This window comes from Saccostrea cucullata, unplaced genomic scaffold (assembly GCF_032062105.1).
Source record: "Saccostrea cucullata isolate Sc308-1 unplaced genomic scaffold, CSIRO_AGI_Scuc_v1 ctg1402, whole genome shotgun sequence".
Taxonomy (NCBI): Eukaryota; Metazoa; Mollusca; class Bivalvia; order Ostreida; family Ostreidae; genus Saccostrea; species Saccostrea cuccullata.
Genome location: NW_026920677.1, coordinates 19,236 through 42,212, shown reverse-complemented (window position 1 = coordinate 42,212; position 22,977 = coordinate 19,236). Strand labels below are relative to the sequence as shown.

General features: G+C 34.3%; 2 protein-coding genes across 2 annotated transcripts; one reads left to right on the top strand and one right to left on the bottom strand.

The window, feature by feature from the left end:
* Nucleotides 1-362: 362 nt before the first annotated feature.
* Nucleotides 363-6,907, bottom strand: LOC134255455 (cytosolic Fe-S cluster assembly factor NUBP2 homolog). The gene is made up of 8 exons (XM_062737996.1): nt 6,807-6,907; nt 5,617-5,741; nt 5,331-5,419; nt 4,995-5,104; nt 4,563-4,717; nt 4,171-4,281; nt 3,342-3,411; nt 363-1,386 (listed from the first exon to the last, which is right to left on the bottom strand). Exons 1-8 carry the CDS (start codon nt 6,823-6,825, stop codon nt 1,244-1,246), a joined length of 822 nt encoding a protein of 273 aa, XP_062593980.1. The 5' UTR covers nt 6,826-6,907; the 3' UTR covers nt 363-1,243.
* LOC134255459 (uncharacterized) lies at nt 6,862-7,834 on the top strand. The gene is made up of 2 exons (XM_062738005.1): nt 6,862-7,143; nt 7,258-7,834. The coding sequence occupies exons 1-2, from the start codon at nt 6,912-6,914 to the stop codon at nt 7,527-7,529; spliced, it is 504 nt and encodes a 167-aa protein (XP_062593989.1). The 5' UTR covers nt 6,862-6,911; the 3' UTR covers nt 7,530-7,834.
* The last annotated feature ends 15,143 nt before the right edge of the window (nt 7,835-22,977 follow it).

The window sequence follows — 22,977 nt, the reverse complement described above, 5'->3', positions numbered from 1 at the left end:
GAAACTAAATGACCCACAAGTTGACCTGCAGTTAATGTTAATCAAATAACTCCATTGATTAGCCTTTTCATGTAATACTGAGCATGGCTGCTCTCTGAACATTTCAATTTCTAATGCAGAACACTTTCACCTAAAGAATTAAATACACACAGTAATCAGGACACTACAGAGTCAAATATAACATTTTAAAACCAAATAATTTTTAAATAAATTGAAACAAACATTGAAATTTTAACATCATAATGTTTATCTCTTCATTTCTGCTCAACAATACTGCCTTACAACTTGTTTCAATCAATACTCCATTAAACACAGGATGAATTCTTGGCTATTTTCTGTTTGACCAAAATAATAAAAACTAATTTGCTGAACATGTACAGTTTATTCTGAATCAATGAATCTAATTTCAAAGAATTGCAATGGAAAAATATGGAGCTATAGTTCAGTGTTTGTACTTCTTAATAATTACACATTTTCTACCAAATTGGGGCAAAGAAAAATTCATCAAAGTGACAATTAACATGTACTGGGTACTTTAGATACCAAAATACAGGTAATATTAGAAAATTGCCAAAATATATGGATTTTTTAAAAAATTTTATTTGCTCTAGTTCTGACTTTAAGGGAGATAAAATTTTAAAACTAAGTTTTGGTAATTTGCCCTGTGCAATTTATGGAATGTACAATATACATGTAGCTAAAACGATTTTTCAGTAACGGACAATAAATACAGTATGGCACCAATTTTATTAAAAGACCTCTATATTTATATACCAAAAGCTGCTACAAACATATCAATACAAGTATATTGTAAAAAAAGAAGTTTAACAAGTGCTAGCACTACTTGAAACAAGGAATGGCATGAATTTATTCAAATTTTAAATACAAAATTTAACTTCTACTCATACTATACAAAATATTTCTCTGAAAAAAAAAAAATCATGCAATATTTCAAAACTTGAATGTTATTTTAAATATATAAAACTGTTCCAAAATGTTTTGGCAGTTCCTTTTCGATTGCAAATCATTAATGAACAAGAAATTTTCATTTAACTGAGTTGTTTTTCATTGAGCTCTTACACTGCTGCATGTCAACAATATCAGCTGTTACGACAAGGATGAATAATAGAGCTGTATAAAAAAATCACCAAGTCATTCAGCAGTGTAAAATCACCGAATGACAATTTATTTATAGAGCACTTTTTTCCGTTGGCTGGGATCCTGCGATTTTTCAGTACCGGGTTCACGGGAGGTCTCTGTCAATCTGAATTAATCGATCCACCACTTTCTGAATGGCGTGTAAGGTTGGTGATCCCTCGTAGTGTTCTATGTAACTTTTACCTTCGTCAGAACATTTTGAGAGCTCAGGGTCCAAGGGGATACAACCTACATGTATTAAGAATTTAAGTTAAAAAGATACTTAACATTCACTGTATTATTCCATAAACCAGAAGTCTCTGTCGAGACTGTAGCTCTACTGGTTTGAACTTATAACAAAGGATGAGAAAAGAAGCCATTGCCATCAGACCAAAACTGGAGGAGGAGTAGCTTTTAAAGGAATTTCACAGAAAATTCTATTTTTAGTAACCATGGCAACACTGTTCATCAAAATAAAAAACCGATGCACTATTTTATGTACCTTAGTGTAGTCTACTTGTGTGCCAAGTAATATTGAAATCAGACAAAAACTGTAGAAGGAGTAGTGTTTTAAAGGAATTTCACAGAAAATTCTATTTTTAGTAACCATGGCAACACAGTTCATCAAATTCGAAAACCGATGCACTATTTTATGTATCTTTGTGTAGTGTACTTGTGTGCCAAGTTATATTGAAATGAGATCAAAACTGTAGGAGGTGTGGCGTTTTACAGGAATTTCACAGAAATTTCTATTTCTAGTAACCTTATGGCAACACCGTTCATCGAAGTGAAAAACCGATGCATTATTTTATGTATCTTAGTGTAGTCTACTTGTGTGCCATGTTATATTGAAATCAAACCAAAACTGTAGGAGGAGTAGCGTTTTGAAAAATTGTTTAAAGACAGACGGACGGACAACGGACACTTTACTATCGCATAAGCTCTTCTGATCTCTGACCAGTAGAGCTAAAAATTACAGAAAGGACAAAAATATTCAAAATTATGTTATTAAGATGTTTTATACTTACTTAAAGACAAAAAATATTTTAAACATTGTTTTTAAGACATGCTTTATACTTACTTAACCTAGAATTAAATTTGAAAAATACAAAAAAGAACTTTATTCGGTAATAAACAATATTTGCCCCCCAAATCAAACTTTGATGGAGATATATTTAATTAAGTTCTTAAACAGGGGAGTATATGCTGACTTCAAAGCACTGAATATTTTCATAAGTAATGACGCCATATGTACGTAATGACGTCACAAACAGGACGTAAATTTCAGTTTTTTATGAATTTTACAGAAAAATGTACATATTTTGTCGATATTTTGAGTAAAAGTCACCGAGCGCATGTGTGTTAAGGATCAATATTTTGATATAATGTGTAGAATGATAATATCAATGAAATATGTCAATATTGTTCCTGAACAAACTTGCGCTCTATAAATTTTAAAGCTAAAATTGTTGAAATTTTGTCCATTTTGTCCTCTTTCTGAAAAGGGATATAAAATCGGACTAGTTTGTGACGTCATAAAAACAATAATTGTGATTATTATACTTCTGTTAAAATGTTTCCTTTATAATGTTCAGAAGGTAAAATAACTATCCTTTATAGTTCACGCATGGCAAAGCTATACCCAGGGGTATAGTTTTTGCTATCCACCCTCGGAAAATTATCATGCAATTGTTGCCGCCAATTTTGATTTCCAGCGATAAATCTTTAAACTGATGATGTCATAATGACTTCAGTAGCATTGTGACGTCATCAGGATTTCAGATTATTCTTGCAGAATTATCTAACTCAAAAAAAAAAAAAATTCAAACCTCAGAAATTATATTATACATCAGTATAATAAAACGCTTATCCACTGGTTATGAGTGGGATAGCTCTTTTATCAAACCCTTGACAGGAACTATTCCCCTCGGGGATTAGTTCCTTGTCGCGGGTTTGATAAAAGAGCTATCCCACTCATAACCAGTGGATAAGTGTATAATACACTGCCTTGACACTATAATATTTTCTGTTAATTTATATTTCTCATACAGTTTATTGAATTCAGCATATTTCAGGAAGTTTTCAAAATTTGACTTTTGTGGGGGCAAATATATGCAATATACCGCATATAGTTCTTTGATTTTCTATTTATAAGTCTCAAATTGAAGTTTTAAAATCATTAAATACAAACATGCAAGCCTTACCCAAAAATGGCACATGGTATTCTTTGGCCAGTGCTTGCCCTCCTCCTTTTGAAAACACATTGGTACATTCCTAGAAAAGAAGGTAATCATAACAATACTTACACTTCATTTCCTTTCAAACTTATATACTGTGTTTTACTTGCCTATAAGTTGCAGGCTTTTGTTAACTTTTTTGGGAAGAATTTGCCAATGATTCTTATACATGTACTTAAGTCAGTGCAGTTCATAACCAGAAACTATACACAATTTTAGATGAATCTTATATTGTATACACCTGTTTTTTATGCGCCCGGATCGATAGATCTGAGGCGTATATTGTTTTTGTCCTGTCTGTTGGTCTGTCTGTCTGTTGTCAACTTTAACCTTTGATTAAGTTCTTTCAAATGACACCAAGGTCAATGACCTTGACCTTGTGACCTTGACTTATCTGCTAAAAATATTTTATTGGACTTTGTTGCCGCCGGGCGCATAGTGTTTCACAAACACATCTTGTTAAAGTATTTTTTTGGTATGATATTGATAATTGATCCTCTATAAAAAAGTTTAAACAAATAAAGAACAACTTTAAAAGATTTTAAGCACTTGTGTTATATGCATAAAGCAATCTTGGATCTTCTTTACCTGCATTGGATTACCGGTAAATTTCAACCTTTATGAACAATTATCATTAGAATAGTTACAATATCATTAAATATATTTCAGAAAAAATACCAAATTTTATGGTGCTCACTTATGATTCGGACAAAGTTTTTAATACAAATTCACAATATCCAACTTATAGGCAAGTATATATATTGTATATATCTGTTGTTTAGAAAACTCCACTTACAGTACAGTTTGGACAGACAAATCCACTCATGTTCTCGATTATTCCTATCACAGGTATGTGGGTCTTTCTACAGAAAGTTATCTCCCTTTTCACATCTCCAACAGAAACAGCCTACAATGAACAAAATTTATCATAAGATCAATGATATCAATCTTCTTCATCTTTTATAAAACACTTGTGGCTTTTTTTAAACTTCTTGTCAAGTTCTTGGTGATTAGTAGAACTCTAGATCAACCTGTAGTGGCAACTGATGATTTCTACCTGTCTTGGTCCTTTTGGGTGGTGACTAAATAGCTAATGCTTTACCTGTGGGTGGTGACTATTTACCTGTGGGGCTTAAAGCTTTACCTGTGGGGTGGTGACAGTTTACCTGTGGGTTGTTGACTATTTACCTGTGGGGTGGTGACCAGTATTGCTCCATCAGGGTTGTATGTCTTCAGGTTCTCAATAGCACTAATATGTTCATCTGTTGTTCCCGGTGGTGTGTCGATGATTAAGTAATCTATATCCCGCCATACCACATCCCTCAGAAACTGTTTAATCATTGCTGTAATTAAAAAAGAAATAAAATGTCTTGAAATTTTATTATCTTAAAATTGCCAATACATATTCATGTTAAAATTGCCAATACATATTTATGTATATCTATCATAGCTTATCTGTTTTTATAAGCTTATTTAACAAAGTTATATCCCTCTGAATTTTCTGTTGAATAAAGCATGTTGCTCTGTCAACTGCAAGAAAAAAAAACATATCACCTTTGATTATAAAAAAAAATTTATATGGTATTAAACTAATTTATAAACTCTTTGAAAGAGAACTACCTGTTTTCTTTGGTCCTCTCCAAATGATGGCATCTTGAGCATTTTCAACCAAAAACCCTATTGACATCAAAGCAAGTTTTTGTTCTTTGTCAACAAAGACCGGAAGCCACCTGAATATAAATCAAATACATCACATTTATTTACCCCAGTAATTGTAATTGGCCTTCTTTCAATAAAAATTTGAATTCACAAGAATGCCAACCATTTACACAAATTTTGATACTGTTATTTATCTCTGTTTTATCACTAAAAGACTGCATAATATGTTTCAAACTGTCGCAAAAAAATTATTTTTTACAAAAAAAAAAAAGTGAAATTATTTTTCCGTTTCCTTACCCCTCCGTGCACTGATGGACATCTTGTTGATGGACATTGAACATACGGGGAATACTGGGGCCACACAGGTCAACATCAAGCAAACCAACCTATCACAGAAAAAAATACACATTCATCATGAAACATAGCTTTGAATTAATGATATACAATAAAACATGGCTTTGTGAAACCCTGGGGACTTGTGAATTTACTTCATTATATTCATGATTAGTTATATCCATATAACAAATTCATTAAAGTATAAAAAGCTATGCATTATTGTTATTGATAACGGTATAGTTCTCGCCTTCTTTCCAGCATGTCGGAGTCCTAAAGCTATTTGTGTGGCCACTGTACTTTTCCCAACTCCACCCTTCCCAGACAAAACCAGTATGACATGCCGAACTGCAGACAAGTGGTCAACAGCACTCTCTAGAATTCATTGATAAATCATTTATTTAATTATTTAATACGTTGGTGGAGAATCATTTACACTTATCATATCCATAAAAGATAAAGATTTAATAATAAAAAATAAAATCTTAGTTCAGTGAGACCTTTACAGTGCACTTGAAAAATATACAAAGCTTAGTTTTTAAACTTGTTGTTGTTGCTTTATGTACTGTAATATGTTTTCTTTGAAATGTAAAATACATATCTCAGTGCAAATATCATACATATAGCAGGGCTTAATAGCAAGAGCAGTGACACTCGCTAGTGCAAGTTCTTAAAGCAACACCCGTGAAAAGAAAAAGAAAAAAAGAAAATTTTATCCAAACAAATTTTGTCCTCAGTAACCTAAGTATCCATAATCCTTTGGATACTGCATCTCAGCATAAATTATGTTCTTGCAGTATTGGTACAAACACAACCAAAAAAATTCACTCACTTTAATTTGATGAATATTGCAGATAAATAGCTAGCTTAAATATTTTTTATCATAATGATATTTTTGGGCATTGGTTTGGTAATACAACTTACATCATACAAAGTTATGTGACATCAGAGTTTAGAAAGAAACAAAAACAAAAAACAACATCATGTGAATGGTTAGAAGAGACAGATAAAGATGCTGAGGGTGTCCTTCCATTATATAAAATAAACTTGTGCTTCCTTTAAATCATCTAAATTTCAATGAATAAATAAATAAAAAAATAATTTAAAAAACAAAGTCCTAAACTCAGTATTTTGGTCATCCCAAAACTAGGAAAAAATCTGCTTACTTTCATGGTTTAAGGAAGCAATACATTAAGAAGGGAAACGTTAAAATTTGGAGAAAATTTTCGTCCTTTTTTCAGAAATCTGAAGTTGATCTTTTATCATTTATCTGTTTATGTCGGCTAAGACCTGTTTCATATCGTAACATATATATTTTTGAAGAAATGTGAGAAATTTTTTTGCACTTGATCTTTATTTTTGCATGATACATAAAAAATATACCATATAGAAAGCACACTTTAGAAACATATACTCGAAGAAATAATAATGGTAACTCACCTGTCATGGGCGCAGACATTTTTGTCTTTATCAGGAAGACGCTTGCGTCAATGTGACGTAAGCGCTTTCATTTTCCAGCAACCAGGAACGGATGCTTTCTCGACAATGGAGCAGCTTATGTCGAAGTCGTCTCCTTATTTTTATCCCTTGTCACTGGGATTTACTGCTTTAGTTCTTGTTCTTTCAGTCATGTTTGCATATAAAAGGTTTCTGCAAAACAATGAACGCCCACAGTCTCTGAATGAAAGGAAGAAAAAGGACGAGAAATGTACACACACTCAACAGAAAACGCACACTGACCAGTCTCAAACGGATGATGCCTCCGAGGAAGTTGGAGGTAAAAATATTGTGTGTATATTCATGATTATGCAATGATAAAATTAATATTTTGAACATCAAGATCCAATTTCAAATTAGCAGTAATTATCACTTGTATGTATCATGTTTGTAGATTGTGATGCCCCTCTGCTTTCTTCAAACCTTCAGCCAGAGATAGACCCCCTGACTTACTGTGAACACATACAGAGTGAAGTGAAAAAGGCCAAACAAAGGGTGACTGCAAAAAAGTTCAACAAAGATCTCACGGAGGAACAGATCGAGGAAGAGAGAGAGGTTCAGAGGAAACAACTCCAGTCCATATTCGAGTTGATGCAGACTGAAAGCGACAGATTTGGCATCAGCAGTCTCGAAGATGTCCAAAGTCAGATGAAGCTCTATGCATAATTACTGTCTCTTGATCAATTTTGATCACCTTATTTCCCCAAATTTAATTGTATATTTTTTTGTTCTCCAAATAGTTTGCATTTCAGAATATTCCATTGAAAGAGAATTAATATGAATAAGAAAATTATTTTCGTTAGTTACCTGTAATTTTGTTTCAAGATGCAATTAAAGGTACATGTTATATTTCAAAATGTCAATAAATGGTACCTATATTTTTAAAAACAAGAGATCTTTTTTTAAAACAGAAGTGCATTTTTATCACATTCCATCACTAAACTGATATTGTCATACAGAACTTTTTTGTGAATACTTCATTATTAAGTTATTGTTGTATGTCATTAAGTGTTGTTCCTTTGTTTTTGATATTGTAATTTTTCTCTATTGAAAACATTATGTAAATGATTTCTTACATTCTCAATGTAAAATTATAGCTTTTTTGATGGTATACATTAATTGTAACTTTTAGACATTATGGTTCAATTAAAATTTTCAATTTTCTGCTTTTGATTTTAAAAAAAACTGATGATCTTTCTTTTAATGAATCTTTTTTTTTAAATTGATCATATTTTCGAAGAAAATAAGTTTTTTTAAGGAATTAAAAAAAAAATAATCTTTTTAATTAGTTTTCAGTCAGCAGCAAGTAATTTAAAGCCACAAAAAGTTTGTTCATTTGTGATTTTTATGTAATAAATGTACACACTACAAAGACAAATAAATCAATGTAGACAGGAGAAGAAGTATTGGAATTGTATTTTACCTTGTAGTCAGTGGTATTTTGAAATCTTTAATCTTGTAAATTTTTCTCAATCTTGATTTTAGTGAGAAAAGAATGATACCTACGTGCACATAATTTTTTTTTCTTCAGATAAGCCACAAGATAACGTTTAGAAAACTGATTATGTTATATTTCCATCCTAGTTTTCTATAGCTAAATGTTGAAAAGAATATAATACATGTACCTATATGCACATAATTTTTTTTTTCTTCAGATAAGCCACAAGATAATATTTACGAAACTGATTATGTTATATTTCCGTCCTAGTTTTATATAGCTCATTAATGATGTTATGTTTCAATATTTTGAATGAGTTATTTGAATAAATGTTTATATTGTTTTATTTCTACTTGCCTTTTCCTTGATTATTTTTCTTTGAAATTCAAACATTATTAATTTTCCACACTGAGACAAATCAAATAATAAGGAAAACAGATTTCAGTTTCAGAAGAGTCTTCAGGGGTTTTCCTACCATTTTTAAACTGGGTCCGGGGTCCGTAGAATTGGGAAAATTGACGCGAAAACTGTTCAAATTGGGAAAATTTTTAAAAGGACCAATTTTGTTATTTCCCCACATCAATGAAAATGAAGGGACCAAAAAGTGTCTGTGTTTAGTAAACAACTGTAGACAGATATAAAGAGTCGCACATCATTCAGCTATTGTTGGATGATAAAAAAAAATGCCCCCCAAAAAATTGCTATATATTTTGACTTATGTAAAAGAAAAATATTTAAATGGCCATAATATTTTTTAATTGGATAATGAAAAATTCCAGAAAAAAATTTTATTTAGTTTTATTGATTCTTGACTGAAGTAAGGAAAAAGGTTTAAGTGATTAATTGGATAAAGGTGATTTTCAGATTTTTTTGTTAATATATATTCCATTTGTGACTAAGAATAAGTGAACATAATTTTTTCTTGCTGTATATTAAAAAAATGCAGGAAAACTGTTTAGTTTTACTTTACATTCACAACTGGAGTAAAAGATTTATAAATTAAAAAATTAAACAATTTGTAAATAAAATTATGGAAATTAATTGTTATCTATATTGATTTCACTTTGTAGTAACATTAATTATAACAAATAAATGAAAATATAACTTTGAATAGACCTATGTTGGAAGATAGAGAAGTAGGATGACAGGTTTTTTGCGTTTAGGCAAATTAGTCAAACCCTTTCTATTTTTAGGTCATGCAAGGAAGTGCAGTAACTTTTGTGTAAGATCACTGACAACTTTCATGATAGGTGCAATCATTTTATGATCATTATAGGAATGAAACAAGTGATGTAATAACTAGTCACTTAGGCCATATAAAATTAATCTTTAGATTCTCATCCCCGCCCGCCCCTCTCAAAGTGTCTCGCCCTATGTGTTTTTTATTTTGATTTTTGGGTATTTTCACATGTATTTTTATTCAGTAAGAATTTGGGTCAAAGTTTAAGAATTATCTCCCGTCTGTATTAAAAGTCGCGTGTCGCTATTTATAGCAAAAACGCCATGTGAAGAATGGAGAAAAATCGGCAATAAAAGCAGTTTAAATGTGTAAGGAAAAGATAATTTGTCAGTATAGAGAAGGCAGAGAAGAAAAAATAGCATAAACACATATAGATACCATCACTGGCAGGAGCAAGTATGTAGAGAGATTGTAACTAAGTAAAAATAGACGAGGAAAATGACACCTGGTCAAGTTATATATATAACGATCTCCAGCTGTGTGACTTAGCTTTGAAATAAAAAAAAAATCTACAACATCTTAGACAGACTTAAGAGAAGGCCTAGATTTTTCAGTAGAATAATTATTAGAACATTTATATAGATTTTGCAAAATAAGAACTCAAGCATACACAATTTATTTGTATATCTCCACCTCATTTTGTTCAGGATGTGCCGTATAATGTGTACTTGATAATTTGTTAATTAACAATAAATATTTTACTTTTAAAGCAAAAATTTTCTTTAAATATTTAAAAGAATATGAAAAGAATTAAATCTATTCATATTTGCATTAAGGTAATAAAAAAAAATGTGTACGGGGCGTCCATTGTTTTGTTGATACTTAGGCCTATATATAAATTAACAATTATATAAAATAAAAAATAAAATCCGCCCACCCGCCCCAATTTTTTTGCAAATTAGGATGAGAATCTAAAGATTAATTTTACCTGGCCTTAACATCGTAGGTGATTTACCAAATGTGTTGCATCACTTATATTTATAGCTTGATGATACGATCACACGTTGAAACCTGTAGAGATTTTCAGACGTTTCGCTGGGAAACAAAATTAATATCTTACTTCTTTCTGAACTTTCTTAAATTTTTGTCAAGGATACAAAAATTGGGAAAAAAAGATTCAGAATTGGGAAAATATGGCTGATTTTTTGATTGGGAATGGGTCCGGTAAACGGACCCAAAAACAAGCCAGGAAAACCCCTGGACTCTTCAACATGAATTATTTGTCATTAGGATGCTAGATGATGTTTGATGCTTGATATGCATTAATAAGTGCGAACGCTTGTTTACAAGCAATTATGCAACATAAATTTATACAGTTTATAGCTTTTATTAAATAATTAATTCACAATTATTTCCAATGGATGACAAAAATCAATAGTGGAAGAGTTTTAATGAATTGGACATTGCACAGAGAATGTGATTGCCTTTGTGTTCCAACATATTTTATTGTCATGATATTCATTCAAGGAATTATTATACCAATGTCTCACACGGTTTGGGTAGGTTTTTAGTTAACTGAGCCCGATCCGTATATCAAGACAATTCTTTTTGTCAATTAGACTATCCTTGCAATCAGGTTTGTCCTTGATCTAGAAATAGAGGCGAAGAGTGGGAAATATAAATGTTATGTCTTTATTAGCGCAATCATAGAATGGATCCTTAAATTAAAGTAACACGGTCAAGTTGAAATAAATATATACATAAAAACATTAATGATGACCGGATGTGACAGTAAAAACAGCAACTTTCACAATAAAACAATGTACAAATTATTTGACATTTTAGACATAAAAAAAATGAAATATCAATTAATTCAGCTAGGAATAGAGAGATAATTATTTACATATCGCTAACAAATTTTGAACTCTTACAAAGTTTTAAGAATAGAATTTTTGCTCGTCATTATGCACTTCTCAAAACGATTTACATATTTAAGAATTACAAAAATTCTTTCTCCCTACATAGAAGAGTTGTACTTGTTGATACGTCTTATTTCCCTTTAGCTAACTATATTTAAAATTGTCAAAATAATTAAACAAGATATAAATGCAATAAGCGTATTTACAAAACCCATAATTAATTTTTTTTCAGTGTACTAATTCAAATCTTAATTAATTCCAACATACATTAAATTCATATAAAAGAAAAATGAAAGTAAATAATTAAAATACAAGTACATACCTAGAAATAGAGGCGAAGAGTGGGAAATATAAATGTTATGTCTTTATTAGCGCAATCATAGAATGGATGCGCATTTCCCAACTCTTGCCCAATTTAAAGAAATAGGTTTTGAAAACGAACCAATCAAAAATTAAACTGAAGATTTTAAGATAACAATTAGTGAAAAGGCAATTAACGAGTAATGATAATTAAATGACAGTTATAAACAATTTGAAGCGAAAACAACTCAACATGAGAAAACAAGGTACTCGCTTATGACATCTTGGAACTGATTAATTAATTGGATTACATCTGTCTGACAGTGAGAAAAAATAATTACATGTACATCAAAGATTAAAAAAAATAATCAAATACAATTAGACTCAGATGTCACAATTTAAAAAAATAACTTTGAACCATGAAGTAAACAAAATATTAAATATTTATACAACAATCAGAAACTATTGAATTAAGGAAAATACGTGACACATATCTTAAAATGTAAAATATAATTATTAAATAATAATATTAACGCGTTGATAGCGGCTTTATATGCGACTGAATGAATTTATACAAAAATGTAAAAACAGTCAAAATCTAAGTGTGACATACCCCCATGGCCCCAATAGCTTTGGGCCCTCAAAGCTTTGTATGAGACTGAATGATGAAAATTTGGACTTGAACGTTGTCATATAGGGCAAGCATAAAATATATCTCGCTATGTAACATCATGTAAATGTGGATCTAGAACATTTGAGATACTGTACTCTGTTATAAGCATTAGGGATTCTATATGTATAGGAGTATCCAGATTGGGTAACGCAATATTGACCACGACAATAGTTTCGTTTGTTTCACCATTCAACCCAATTACATATAGATGCATCTGGTAACACAGTAGCACATCAGAAGAACACAAGGTATGCATGAAAGAACTGGTCGACAATTACTGATAAGCATTAGGAAGATCAAATTCTCTGCATAGCATTCCTCTTAAAGATGTTGAGGTGAACACCATGAAAAAAAAAATATGCAAGTCGTAAGTAAAAAGTAATGATCAAAACATTATGTGAAGGTTTTCCTACAGATCCGAAATAAACCTAAATGGAGTTATGAGATATAGCACAGTCGATGAAAGTTTAGTGATCAGCTAAACAATCCAGCACTAAATATCAGCAGGAAACCTACTTAAAGGGTGACCGACTATAACTCATATAATCTTTCGTTTAGTTGATTTGAAATAGTAATTTTTTTGTACATAAAAGTAAAAGTAATGTGTTGCATGAAACATAAAACCTTACACAAAGAGTGACCATATTCTTAACTACCTACAATACATAAACTCAAAGTGTGGAGTACCTCTTGTGTTAATCATAAATGGCCTGAAAAGTCACAGACAGAAACGTTAAGTATAAGTCTAAGATTGCTTAAAAATGGACATGATTGTAGTAACAATTGAAGCAATATAAAAATAGTGAAAATATAATTGACTCAGGTAGTCCGTTTGAAATTTGATTTGCGAAATTTTCCAGTCATGGTGAATCTACGATTGATATCACGGAGAACGTCAGCATCAAAACATGTATCTGGCTCCCAAGTGGTGGTTCCGTCTAACCACTTGATGCGAAAATGACGCACACCGTTTTTCATTTTACCACGTAGGATTTTCTCGAAATTCCATTTCTTTGTGTTTCCGGGAAGCTGGGATTGGGGCTGTAACTCGGCTGGATTGTCCTGTACCAGAACAGGATTGTCAGGTAGTTGCTGATCATGTTGGGATGGCGTTTGTTGTTCTTGTGCAGCAGGGAGTTGATTTTGAGGGTTGTTGATGGCCTGGTCATTATCGGGTCGGTGTTGATTGTCTGGAGGAGGTCCATCATTTAGATCATCTGTCGGGGCATCAACGTTATCAGTTGGTGGAACAATGGCATCTGGGATCGCGAGTCTTTGTCGAAATTCTTCGGGGGGATAGTAATGCTTGAGGTTCGTTGCGTTAATCATCGAAACATGCAGTTTGTTGTCTGAGAGGCGCCGCAGTTTGTAGGTGAAATTTTGTCCTCTACCAACAATCCGGTACGGTCCATTAGACTTGTCGTAGAGCTTATGCGATAAACCAGTGGGGACTTTGTGATTCTTCATAAGGACAAGATCTCCAATGGAAAAATCAGGTGGCTTGGCATTTTTGTCATGGTATTCCTTGTTTTTAGATTGGTTGTGGAGATCGTTGACTTTGGCAATATCAGTTGAAACTTTGAGCCGGTCTAGGAGATCTTTCATGTATTGCTTGGCATCGCGTTGTAAATTGTCCTTTGGTTGGAGGGATGCATCAAAAGGTAACCGCATTTCTTGTCCAAACACCAATTCAAATGGCGCAAATTCTGTCGAACCCAGATGGGGAGATTTTCGAAAGGACATCATTATGCCGGGGAGAAGTTTTGGCCACTTATCTTGGTCATTGGCACAGTATGCACGTAGAGATTGGGCTATGGTACTGTTTTGTCTCTCCACAAGGCCATTAGTGTTCGGATGATAGGAAGAGGTGTGGTATTGTGTTATCTCGAATATTTCACACAAGGCGTTGATAAGTTTGGACATGAAATTCCTACCACGATCCGACATCAAAATCAATGGAGAGCCATATCTGGCAAATATGTCCCGGAACAATACTTCAGCCACCTCCCGTGCGTCCTGAGATTTCAGCGGAAAAGCTTCAGGCCAACGAGTGAAGGAGTCGATACAGAGAAGAATATATTCATATCCTTCAGATGATTTCTTGAGTGGACCGAGGATGTCTATCTGCCAAGATTCAAACTTATCACGGCGTGGCATTGATGTCATAGGAGGTTTGGAAGGGTGGAAGTCTCTTTTGGCACGCTGGCATCTATCACATGAACGCACATAATCAATGATGTCTTGATTCATCCTGGGCCAGTAGTACTTCTGCATAATAGAGAAGCGCACTTTATCGATACCAAGATGTCCTCCGCCAGCAAGGCTGTCATGGTAGGCAAACAAAGCATTTTTACGAAGTTCTCTGGGAAGAGCTACTTGGTAGATGAATTTCATTTCTTCCGGTTGGCGTTTGCAACGTCGTTGAAAAAGGTGAAATAAGAGGCCGTCCATGATGCAATAATGTTGTGATTCTGAAACTACTTTGTCACGGACTTTGCGTTCTTCTGGTAGGGAACCATCAGTTAAGTATTTGACGATATCGACGTAATCAGGACATGCTGTTTGAAGTTGAAACAAAGTGTCTTTGTCTTGGAGAATTTGGTGTATTTCATCGTCTTCTAGAGCCATGATAAGAGTCTCTGGTTCATCATACGTGAACTTGATTTGAATACCTTCTTCGTTGATGAGCTGGTCCGCAGATGGTTGTTGAGAGGAAGAGGCTGGTGGAAACGTAGTCGACATAACAGAGATTGGGGCAGCTGTTTCAGAGGTTTCATGAGGAATGCGGCTTATAGCATCGGCAACGCAATTCTTCTTTCCAGGTTTGTGGATAATATCGAAGTTGTATTCTTGGAGTTTTAACGCCCAACGTTCGAGTCTTCCGGTATGTTTTGCTGTTTTCAACCAAATTAGGGCTTTATGATCTGTGTAGATGGTGAATTTCTTTCCAGCAAGATATGGGCGATAAGCTTGTACACCACGAACAACAGCAAGTAACTCTTTTTCTGAAGTTGTGTATTTCTTTTCTTCTTTTGTAAGAGACTTTCCACCATAGGCGATGACAACTTCTTTGTTGTCTAGGGTCTTCTGTCCTAAAGTATATCCAACTGCTGTATCAGAGGCGTCACAAGACAGGATGAATGTCTTGGATGGGTCGGGATAAGAGAGAACTGGAGCGGTTATTAATGCTTGTTTCAATGTTTCGAACGATGTCTGACACTCTGGAGTCCAAGAAAACTTCGTGTTTTTGGCAAGAAGCGAGTTAAGTGGAGCAGCTATCTTGGAAAATCCTTCGATGAATTTCCGGTAATAATTCGCCATACCCAAAAAACTTCTAACCTGTTTTTGAGTTGTAGGAGTTGGGTAGTGACGTATTGTGTCAGTCTTTGTAGGGTCGACTTCAACTCCTTCACGTGTTATGATGTGGCCCAGGAATTTCAATTCTTTCAAAGCAAAATGGCATTTCGATGGCTGTAGTTTAAGGTTTGCCTGTTTAAGTCGAGCGAAAACTTCGTGCAGGTGTTTTAAGTGATCTTCAAATGTTGGCGAAAAGATAAGAATGTCGTCAATGTAACAAAGTACAAATTTCCAATGAATGCTTCGAAGAACACTAGTCATTAGAGTTTGAAATGAAATGGGGGCATTCATGAGTCCAAACGGCATCCTCTTCCATTCATAAACGCCACTTTGGGTGATAAAGGCAGCTTTATGTTTTGTAGATGGGTCCATTTCGAGTTGCCAAAATCCACTCTTCAGATCGAGGGAGGAGAAATATTTTGGTGAAGAAGCTCCAAGAGAATCAAATACATCTTCAAGTTGAGGAAGTGGGAAAGACATCGGTATGGTTGATTTGTTAAGTTTGCGGTAATCCACAACAAAACGAAATTCACCTGTTGGTTTCTTCACAAGAAGGACGGGGGAGTGCCATTCGGAATTTGAAGGTTCTATGATGTCATTCTCTAAAAGTTCTTGAACTTGACGGTCAATTTCGGTCAGATTTTGAGGAGTTGTTCTGTAATGGGGTAGTCGAACGGGTCGAGTTCCCGGCAACGTATCTATCCTATGTTTGTAGCAGTCAGTACGTCCGAGTTCACTTAGATCAGATGCAAAAGAGTCTCTATGTTCGTGCAGGAAGTCCAATAGCACTGTCTTCTGTTCAGTGGTAAGATCAGAAGTTGAGAGGTCAAAGTTTAGTTTGTTGTCTTGCACGTTTTGATCAGAGGTAGTAGAACTCGGAGATGAGTCGAAAGAAAATACATTTTGTTGATCTATTTGAATGACAGAAGCAAGAATTGTTCGAGCCTGAATTTCGACATCTGAATGTGTCGGGTTCATAACGCGAAGGTATGCCTTGCCTTTATCAACTTGAACCAAACATCTTGCTGCAATAAGCTGCTTCTTATGGGAAAGAGAGGGGTGTGGATCCAACAGAACGTTATCACAGCTCTTTAAATGAGAAATGTTAACAGGTACATTTGTTTCACTTTGTTTCGGAATAAGCACTGTTTTAGAAGCTCGGGCTTGTCCTTCAGCTGCAGACAAAAGTCGAATGCTGTGAATATCATTGTTTTCATCAGGAAGCAACAACAACTGGGAGTCGAAATCAATCTTTGCCTTGTGTTGATTTAAGAAATCCACTCCAAGAATGAAAGGATAATGAAGATCTTGTATGATATGGACGGGATGTGAAAATTTGACACCACTAATAGATATAGGAATTGTTAACACACCAAGAACGTTGAGTCTAGCACCTGTAACACCTTTGATGATTGGATGTGTAGCAGGTTCAAATGAAGCACCAGCGAGACTTGTTTTGCTAATGAAAGAAGCACTAGCTACTGTGATACTTGCACCGGTATCCAACAATGCATTAGTACGTTTTGTCTTGACGGAAATTTCAACTTTGTTTTGTTTTAAGGTTGTAGCCAAATTTATGGAAGCAGGTTCCTTATCATGTTGTGATGAAGTCTTTTTCTGGTGCCTATCCTTAGATTTTACTCCAAGAACAGGCGCGAGTCCCTAGCGTGAGCAGTTTAAATTGCGAAGATATTTCGTTACACAAACTTTTTCAAAATGATTGTATCTGCCACATTCAGTACAGTAATGACCTCTGGCTGGACAATGTTGTTTAGAAAAACATGTAGCACTTGCACATCCATGACAGTAATGTTCTGGAACTGGATTGGAATTGGTTGAAGCGGGGAAGTTATCTCGTGGTCTTTGATGATAAAATTGTCGTGGACCTTGCAGGTAGTGTTGTTGAGGTTGCTTATGGTTGTATTTAGGTCGAGGTCCAGAGGGGTAATGACTTGGTTGAGGAACACTGCATTGGCTTGGATGATTCTGTGAATTGCTGTTAGTTGATCGAGCTGAAGTATCCCAGCTGTTCTTGTTTGGTACGTTAGAATGCATCGCTGCGATTGTTTGTTGAAGCTGGTTAGTAACATTACACACTGCAGACATGGCGTTGATAACACTATTTTCATCATTGTTTGTAAGTGTTTGAGAATCCATTTTGATTGTCATTTCTGCAATAGAAGCTGAATTCCGCAAGTTTTCTATTGTTTGTGGGAACTGTGGCATCACTATTTTTCGAATTGGGGCGTGCAATCCTTTCATGATCATCGTAGTAAGACAGTCTTCCGGCATGGTGGAGTCAGTGGCTACCTTTTGAATTCTTGAAATATACTGGTCAACGGACTCTGAACTCTGTTGTTTTATATCGAATAATCCAAGACTGAAGGGAACTTGTGGTTTAAAGCGGGTCAGGAAAGCAGCTTTCAGATGGTCCAGGGATGTTCGAATTTCTGGTGCAAGTTGAAAGAACCAGTCTCTTGCTGTGTCTTTTAAATAGAACGAGAAGAAATCGTGAGCAACTTCAATCGGTATGTTCATTAGTGTTATGAAGGTCATAAACTGTGTCCAGAATTGGGCTGCAGAGGTTTTTCCATCATAATGTTCAAGGCTAATATTTGCGCGCGGGTAAGGCACAAATGTTGATGTTGGTACTGTGTGCGGAACAGCCGTACTACTCTGTGTAGGTGGAGGTGATGCATAGACAGCTGGTGTTGCGGGTATCGCTGTGTTCTGCGTTATGTCTGTAGTCAGTTGATCGTTCTGAGAATGGTACAGGGCAGCTCTAGATGGTGTTGGTGGCAAGTTGTTCTCAACACATTGGGATGTATCTGTCTCTTGGTGAACTTGAGGTGGAGGTGGGGGAGGATCTTTTGGTGGTGCCAATGAAGATGCAGATGTTGTCCCTGAATAGGGATAGTTGTCAGCTGCAGTTGCGACTGTTGCTTCCATCTCGGGATTGTTCGTAGAAGTCGCTTGTTTTTGATAATTTAGTGGGACATTTGGTTTGTATCCCAAGCGGCGGAAAAGAGAACTACTGGACGATTGGAGTCTAGTTGTAGGTCCAGGCATAATGTAGATAAATCACATGAAGAATGCTTTGATGGTGCTGAATTCGTTGAAAGAGATGGTATAGTTGTAGTAACTGTGGGGAATTTGTCGTACTTGGGGAATTTCTTTGGTAGAGCACGTCAGCTTGGCAATGAGAGGTTGGGGTCGAATGGATCTCCGCCACTTTGTCTCACACGGTTTGGGTAGGTTTTTAGTTAACTGAGCCCGATCCGTATATCAAGACAATTCTTTTTGTCAATTAGACTATCCTTGCAATCAGGTTTGTCCTTGATCTAGAAATAGAGGCGAAGAGTGGGAAATATAAATGTTATGTCTTTATTAGCGCAATCATAGAATGGATGCGCATTTCCCAACTCTTGCCCAATTTAAAGAAATAGGTTTTGAAAACGAACCAATCAAAAATTAAACTGAAGATTTTAAGATAACAATTAGTGAAAAGGCAATTAACGAGTAATGATAATTAAATGACAGTTATAAACAATTTGAAGCGAAAACAACTCAACATGAGAAAACAAGGTACTCGCTTATGACATCTTGGAACTGATTAATTAATTGGATTACATCTGTCTGACAGTGAGAAAAAATAATTACATGTACATCAAAGATTAAAAAAAATAATCAAATACAATTAGACTCAGATGTCACAATTTAAAAAAATAACTTTGAACCATGAAGTAAACAAAATATTAAATATTTATACAACAATCAGAAACTATTGAATTAAGGAAAATACGTGACACATATCTTAAAATGTAAAATATAATTATTAAATAATAATATTAACGCGTTGATAGCGGCTTTATATGCGACTGAATGAATTTATACAAAAATGTAAAAACAGTCAAAATCTAAGTGTGACACCAATAATGCTGTAGAGCAACTTAAGTTCCCTCAGCTTCCTCTCCAAGAAATTTGATATTGTGTTTGTTTCTTTAACTCTGCTTTTTAGTATTAGGACAAGAAACAGTTTACATGATGAATTGCTCTGTTTTAGGTGTAGGATGATTAACTGACACAAAAATCAATCATGATGTTTAATATCTTCAGTATGTCAATCAGGCTTCTCAGTTTTTCACCAAATGAATATTGACTCCAAAGACAATAATTTATTTATTTATATGTAAGTCTGAAAATCAATATACACTGTACTAGGTATATTTCTTCACCAGTATGTTTTAATTTTTCTCAACGAATCCCATGGGAGGTGCACTTTTACTAATGGATCATTAGAAACAAATTACACAATCTTACTGACTTTGACAGAAGCATTTGGAAAATAAAGTTTTAACAATTTGAATTCCATACAGTTTTGAGTAAATGACAGTCACTTCTGGCAAAGACACGGACGTTTTTAAAAGCTTTGTTAAATTAATGAAAATATTAAGGTCATAAAAAATATTGAAATAAAGTGAAGTACATAAATTTTCCATATCAGGTTAAAAACAATTGACCCAGTCCCTTTGACATTTATAAATGCCTTCGATAAATAAAATGAAACATGCATGAAAATAAGGAAGAGTCATTAAACTAAAAAATTTATGAAATGACACGAATTTGGCAAAGATCAAACACATATCGATTTTTAAAAAAAAAAAGGGGGGGGGGGTCAGGTGTCATGGAATAAGCATACCCTGTCGACCGGTCATACCCACCTTGTGCACCTTGTCTTTGTTAGAAAAACAAAAAATAATACATAGACATTTCATTGAAAATAATGGCATAAAAATTTGTATAAATCCGTCTGTCAACATTCAACTTGTAATAGATTGCATTTGCCGACAAGATCATTGTACCGATCGAAGATTTTGTGAAACGTGACTTTAAATGAGACTGTTGATATTCTTGTTTCATTAACGTATTTGTCAATGTCTCGCTTTCGGAAACTGTTTGTACGTAAAGTCATCGCCGGAAACCCACGGGTGATCTCGTCTTTACTTAGCTGCAGATCTGTAGCGTTATGGTTTTATATAATTTGTCGTTGACCATAACGCTACAGATCCCGTAATGCAAGAAAGGTGCAATTTACGGCGCAATGTTTTGTGCGCACTTTTGGGGAGAAATTCTCCACTTTCCAGCATCGGTCAATTAACTACCTTTCACTTCCTATTTCTAGGCACATTATTGAAACTATTCTGTATATTCTATCAATCTCCCAACCCTTTATAGTCCTCTACAAGTGATAAACTCGCTTGATTAAAATTATTTGTTAGATTGTTTGTGCTGAACATTCACTTAAAGCGAGTTTATTGCCTGTAGAGACGACTATAAATGACTGGGAGGTGGATAAAATATACATATTGGCTACAGTATGTGTCTAGAATTAGGGAATGAAAGGTAGTTGATTGACCAATACTAAAAAGTGGAGAAATTCTCCCCAAAAGTGCGCAAAAACATTGCGCCGTAAATTGCACGTTTTTTGCATTACGGGATCTGTAGTGTTATGGTCAAAGAAAAATATATAAAACCATAACGCTACAGATCTTCAGCTAGTCTTTACTTATCTCGTGATAAGTTAAGACGAGATCACCCGTGGGTTTCCGACGATGACGTAAAGTACGCTCCTGCGTATCGAACCTAATGGGGGAACTCCATGTGCATGTGACATTGCTTTATAAATAAAGGTAGTTGTCGATAGAAAAATTAAATTGAAATTGATAATGAAGGTAAAAAAATTGTGTCCAGCTCTAGACGTTTGATTCGGAATAGTTTTGTTTAGTCTTTTTCAAATGCTGTGATGTTTCGAATTTTATTATGTATACTTATGACGTCACAAAGGGATTAAACGTCACAATGATCATGACGTTTCGTTTCATCTCTCATCACAACGCCAACACAAAAAGAATGCACCCGATTTTTAGAAGCGTGAAGATAATAACATAGTAAGTATTTTTTCTTTTTGTCTTATATTTTATCAAAGCAATAACATTTATCTGAATATATCTTATGATAATGAGTACATATATTACTTTATCCAAATTTATGATAGATCTAATTCTTGCATTTCTTCTTTCAGTTGCTAGGGGTGAGCTAGAATGGACATTATCATAGACGGTGGATCTATAAAACAAACACCTCAACATCGTGAAAAACTTTCTTCATATTCTTCTTCCTTTAAACAGTCCACAAACCACCTTCTGGTGTATTGTCGTGATTGGTGCGCTTGTCCTTGAGAAACAACGATCTATTTACAGTTCATAAAAACCAGTCTGGCGATATTTACAATTAAAATTGTAAATATTTTTTGAAAGATAAGTATTTGACTCTCTTTTAATAAAGAAACATATTCAACGCGTTAATGGCACTGCATTATGGTATGAACCAATGAATATAGCCATGGGATAAGCATCACTTTCTTGTTCCTTGTCGTGAAGTATTTTATCAAAATATATTTCATTTTGCACAGCCCATTATCTAAATCTGTAGGAAAAAAACCTTAAAACTGGCATAGTGATAGCACATGTACTTATAAATAGGCATGGTTTTAAACTGTCTAACAAGCTAGATCATATACGTTTTCAATTTTTAACTTTTCGACCCACTTTTAATGGAGACCGTTAATCTGTTACAATGTTGATATACTATAGGATTGGTCAGGAAAGGTTTCAGCAAGTTACTGAGTAACAAAAATATAGACGGCAGTCTATCACCTATCATCAAGGGATACATTAAATTGTTTTAATTGTTAATATCAATTCTAATTGTTTCACCATTCTAAGAGCTACAGAAAACTCAAAAGAATCCTGCTTGGTTAATTTCACGCATGTTACAACGAAAAAATCTTGTGACGTAAAATATTTGCCTGCAAAAGACTTCAAGACGTGTTGTTGCATTTCATGTTGCACCCAGTTCACACCATGTTTAATTTTCCTGATGCATTGCATGTTGCATCCAGTAGACACGATATTTCTAATCCTGGTGCATTGCATGTTGCAGCCAGTAGACATCACGGAAAGTCCTGGTGCATATCGTGAACTGCATACAATAGACTTCATGACGCGGTCCTAGTGCATTGCATGTTGCATCCAGTAGACACAATATTTCTAATCCTGGTGCATTGCATGTTGCAACCAGTAGACATCATGAAAAGTCCTGGTGCATATCGTAACTGCATACAGTAGACTTCATGACGCGGTCCTGGTGCATTGCGTGTTGCATTCAGTAGACACAATATTTCTAAT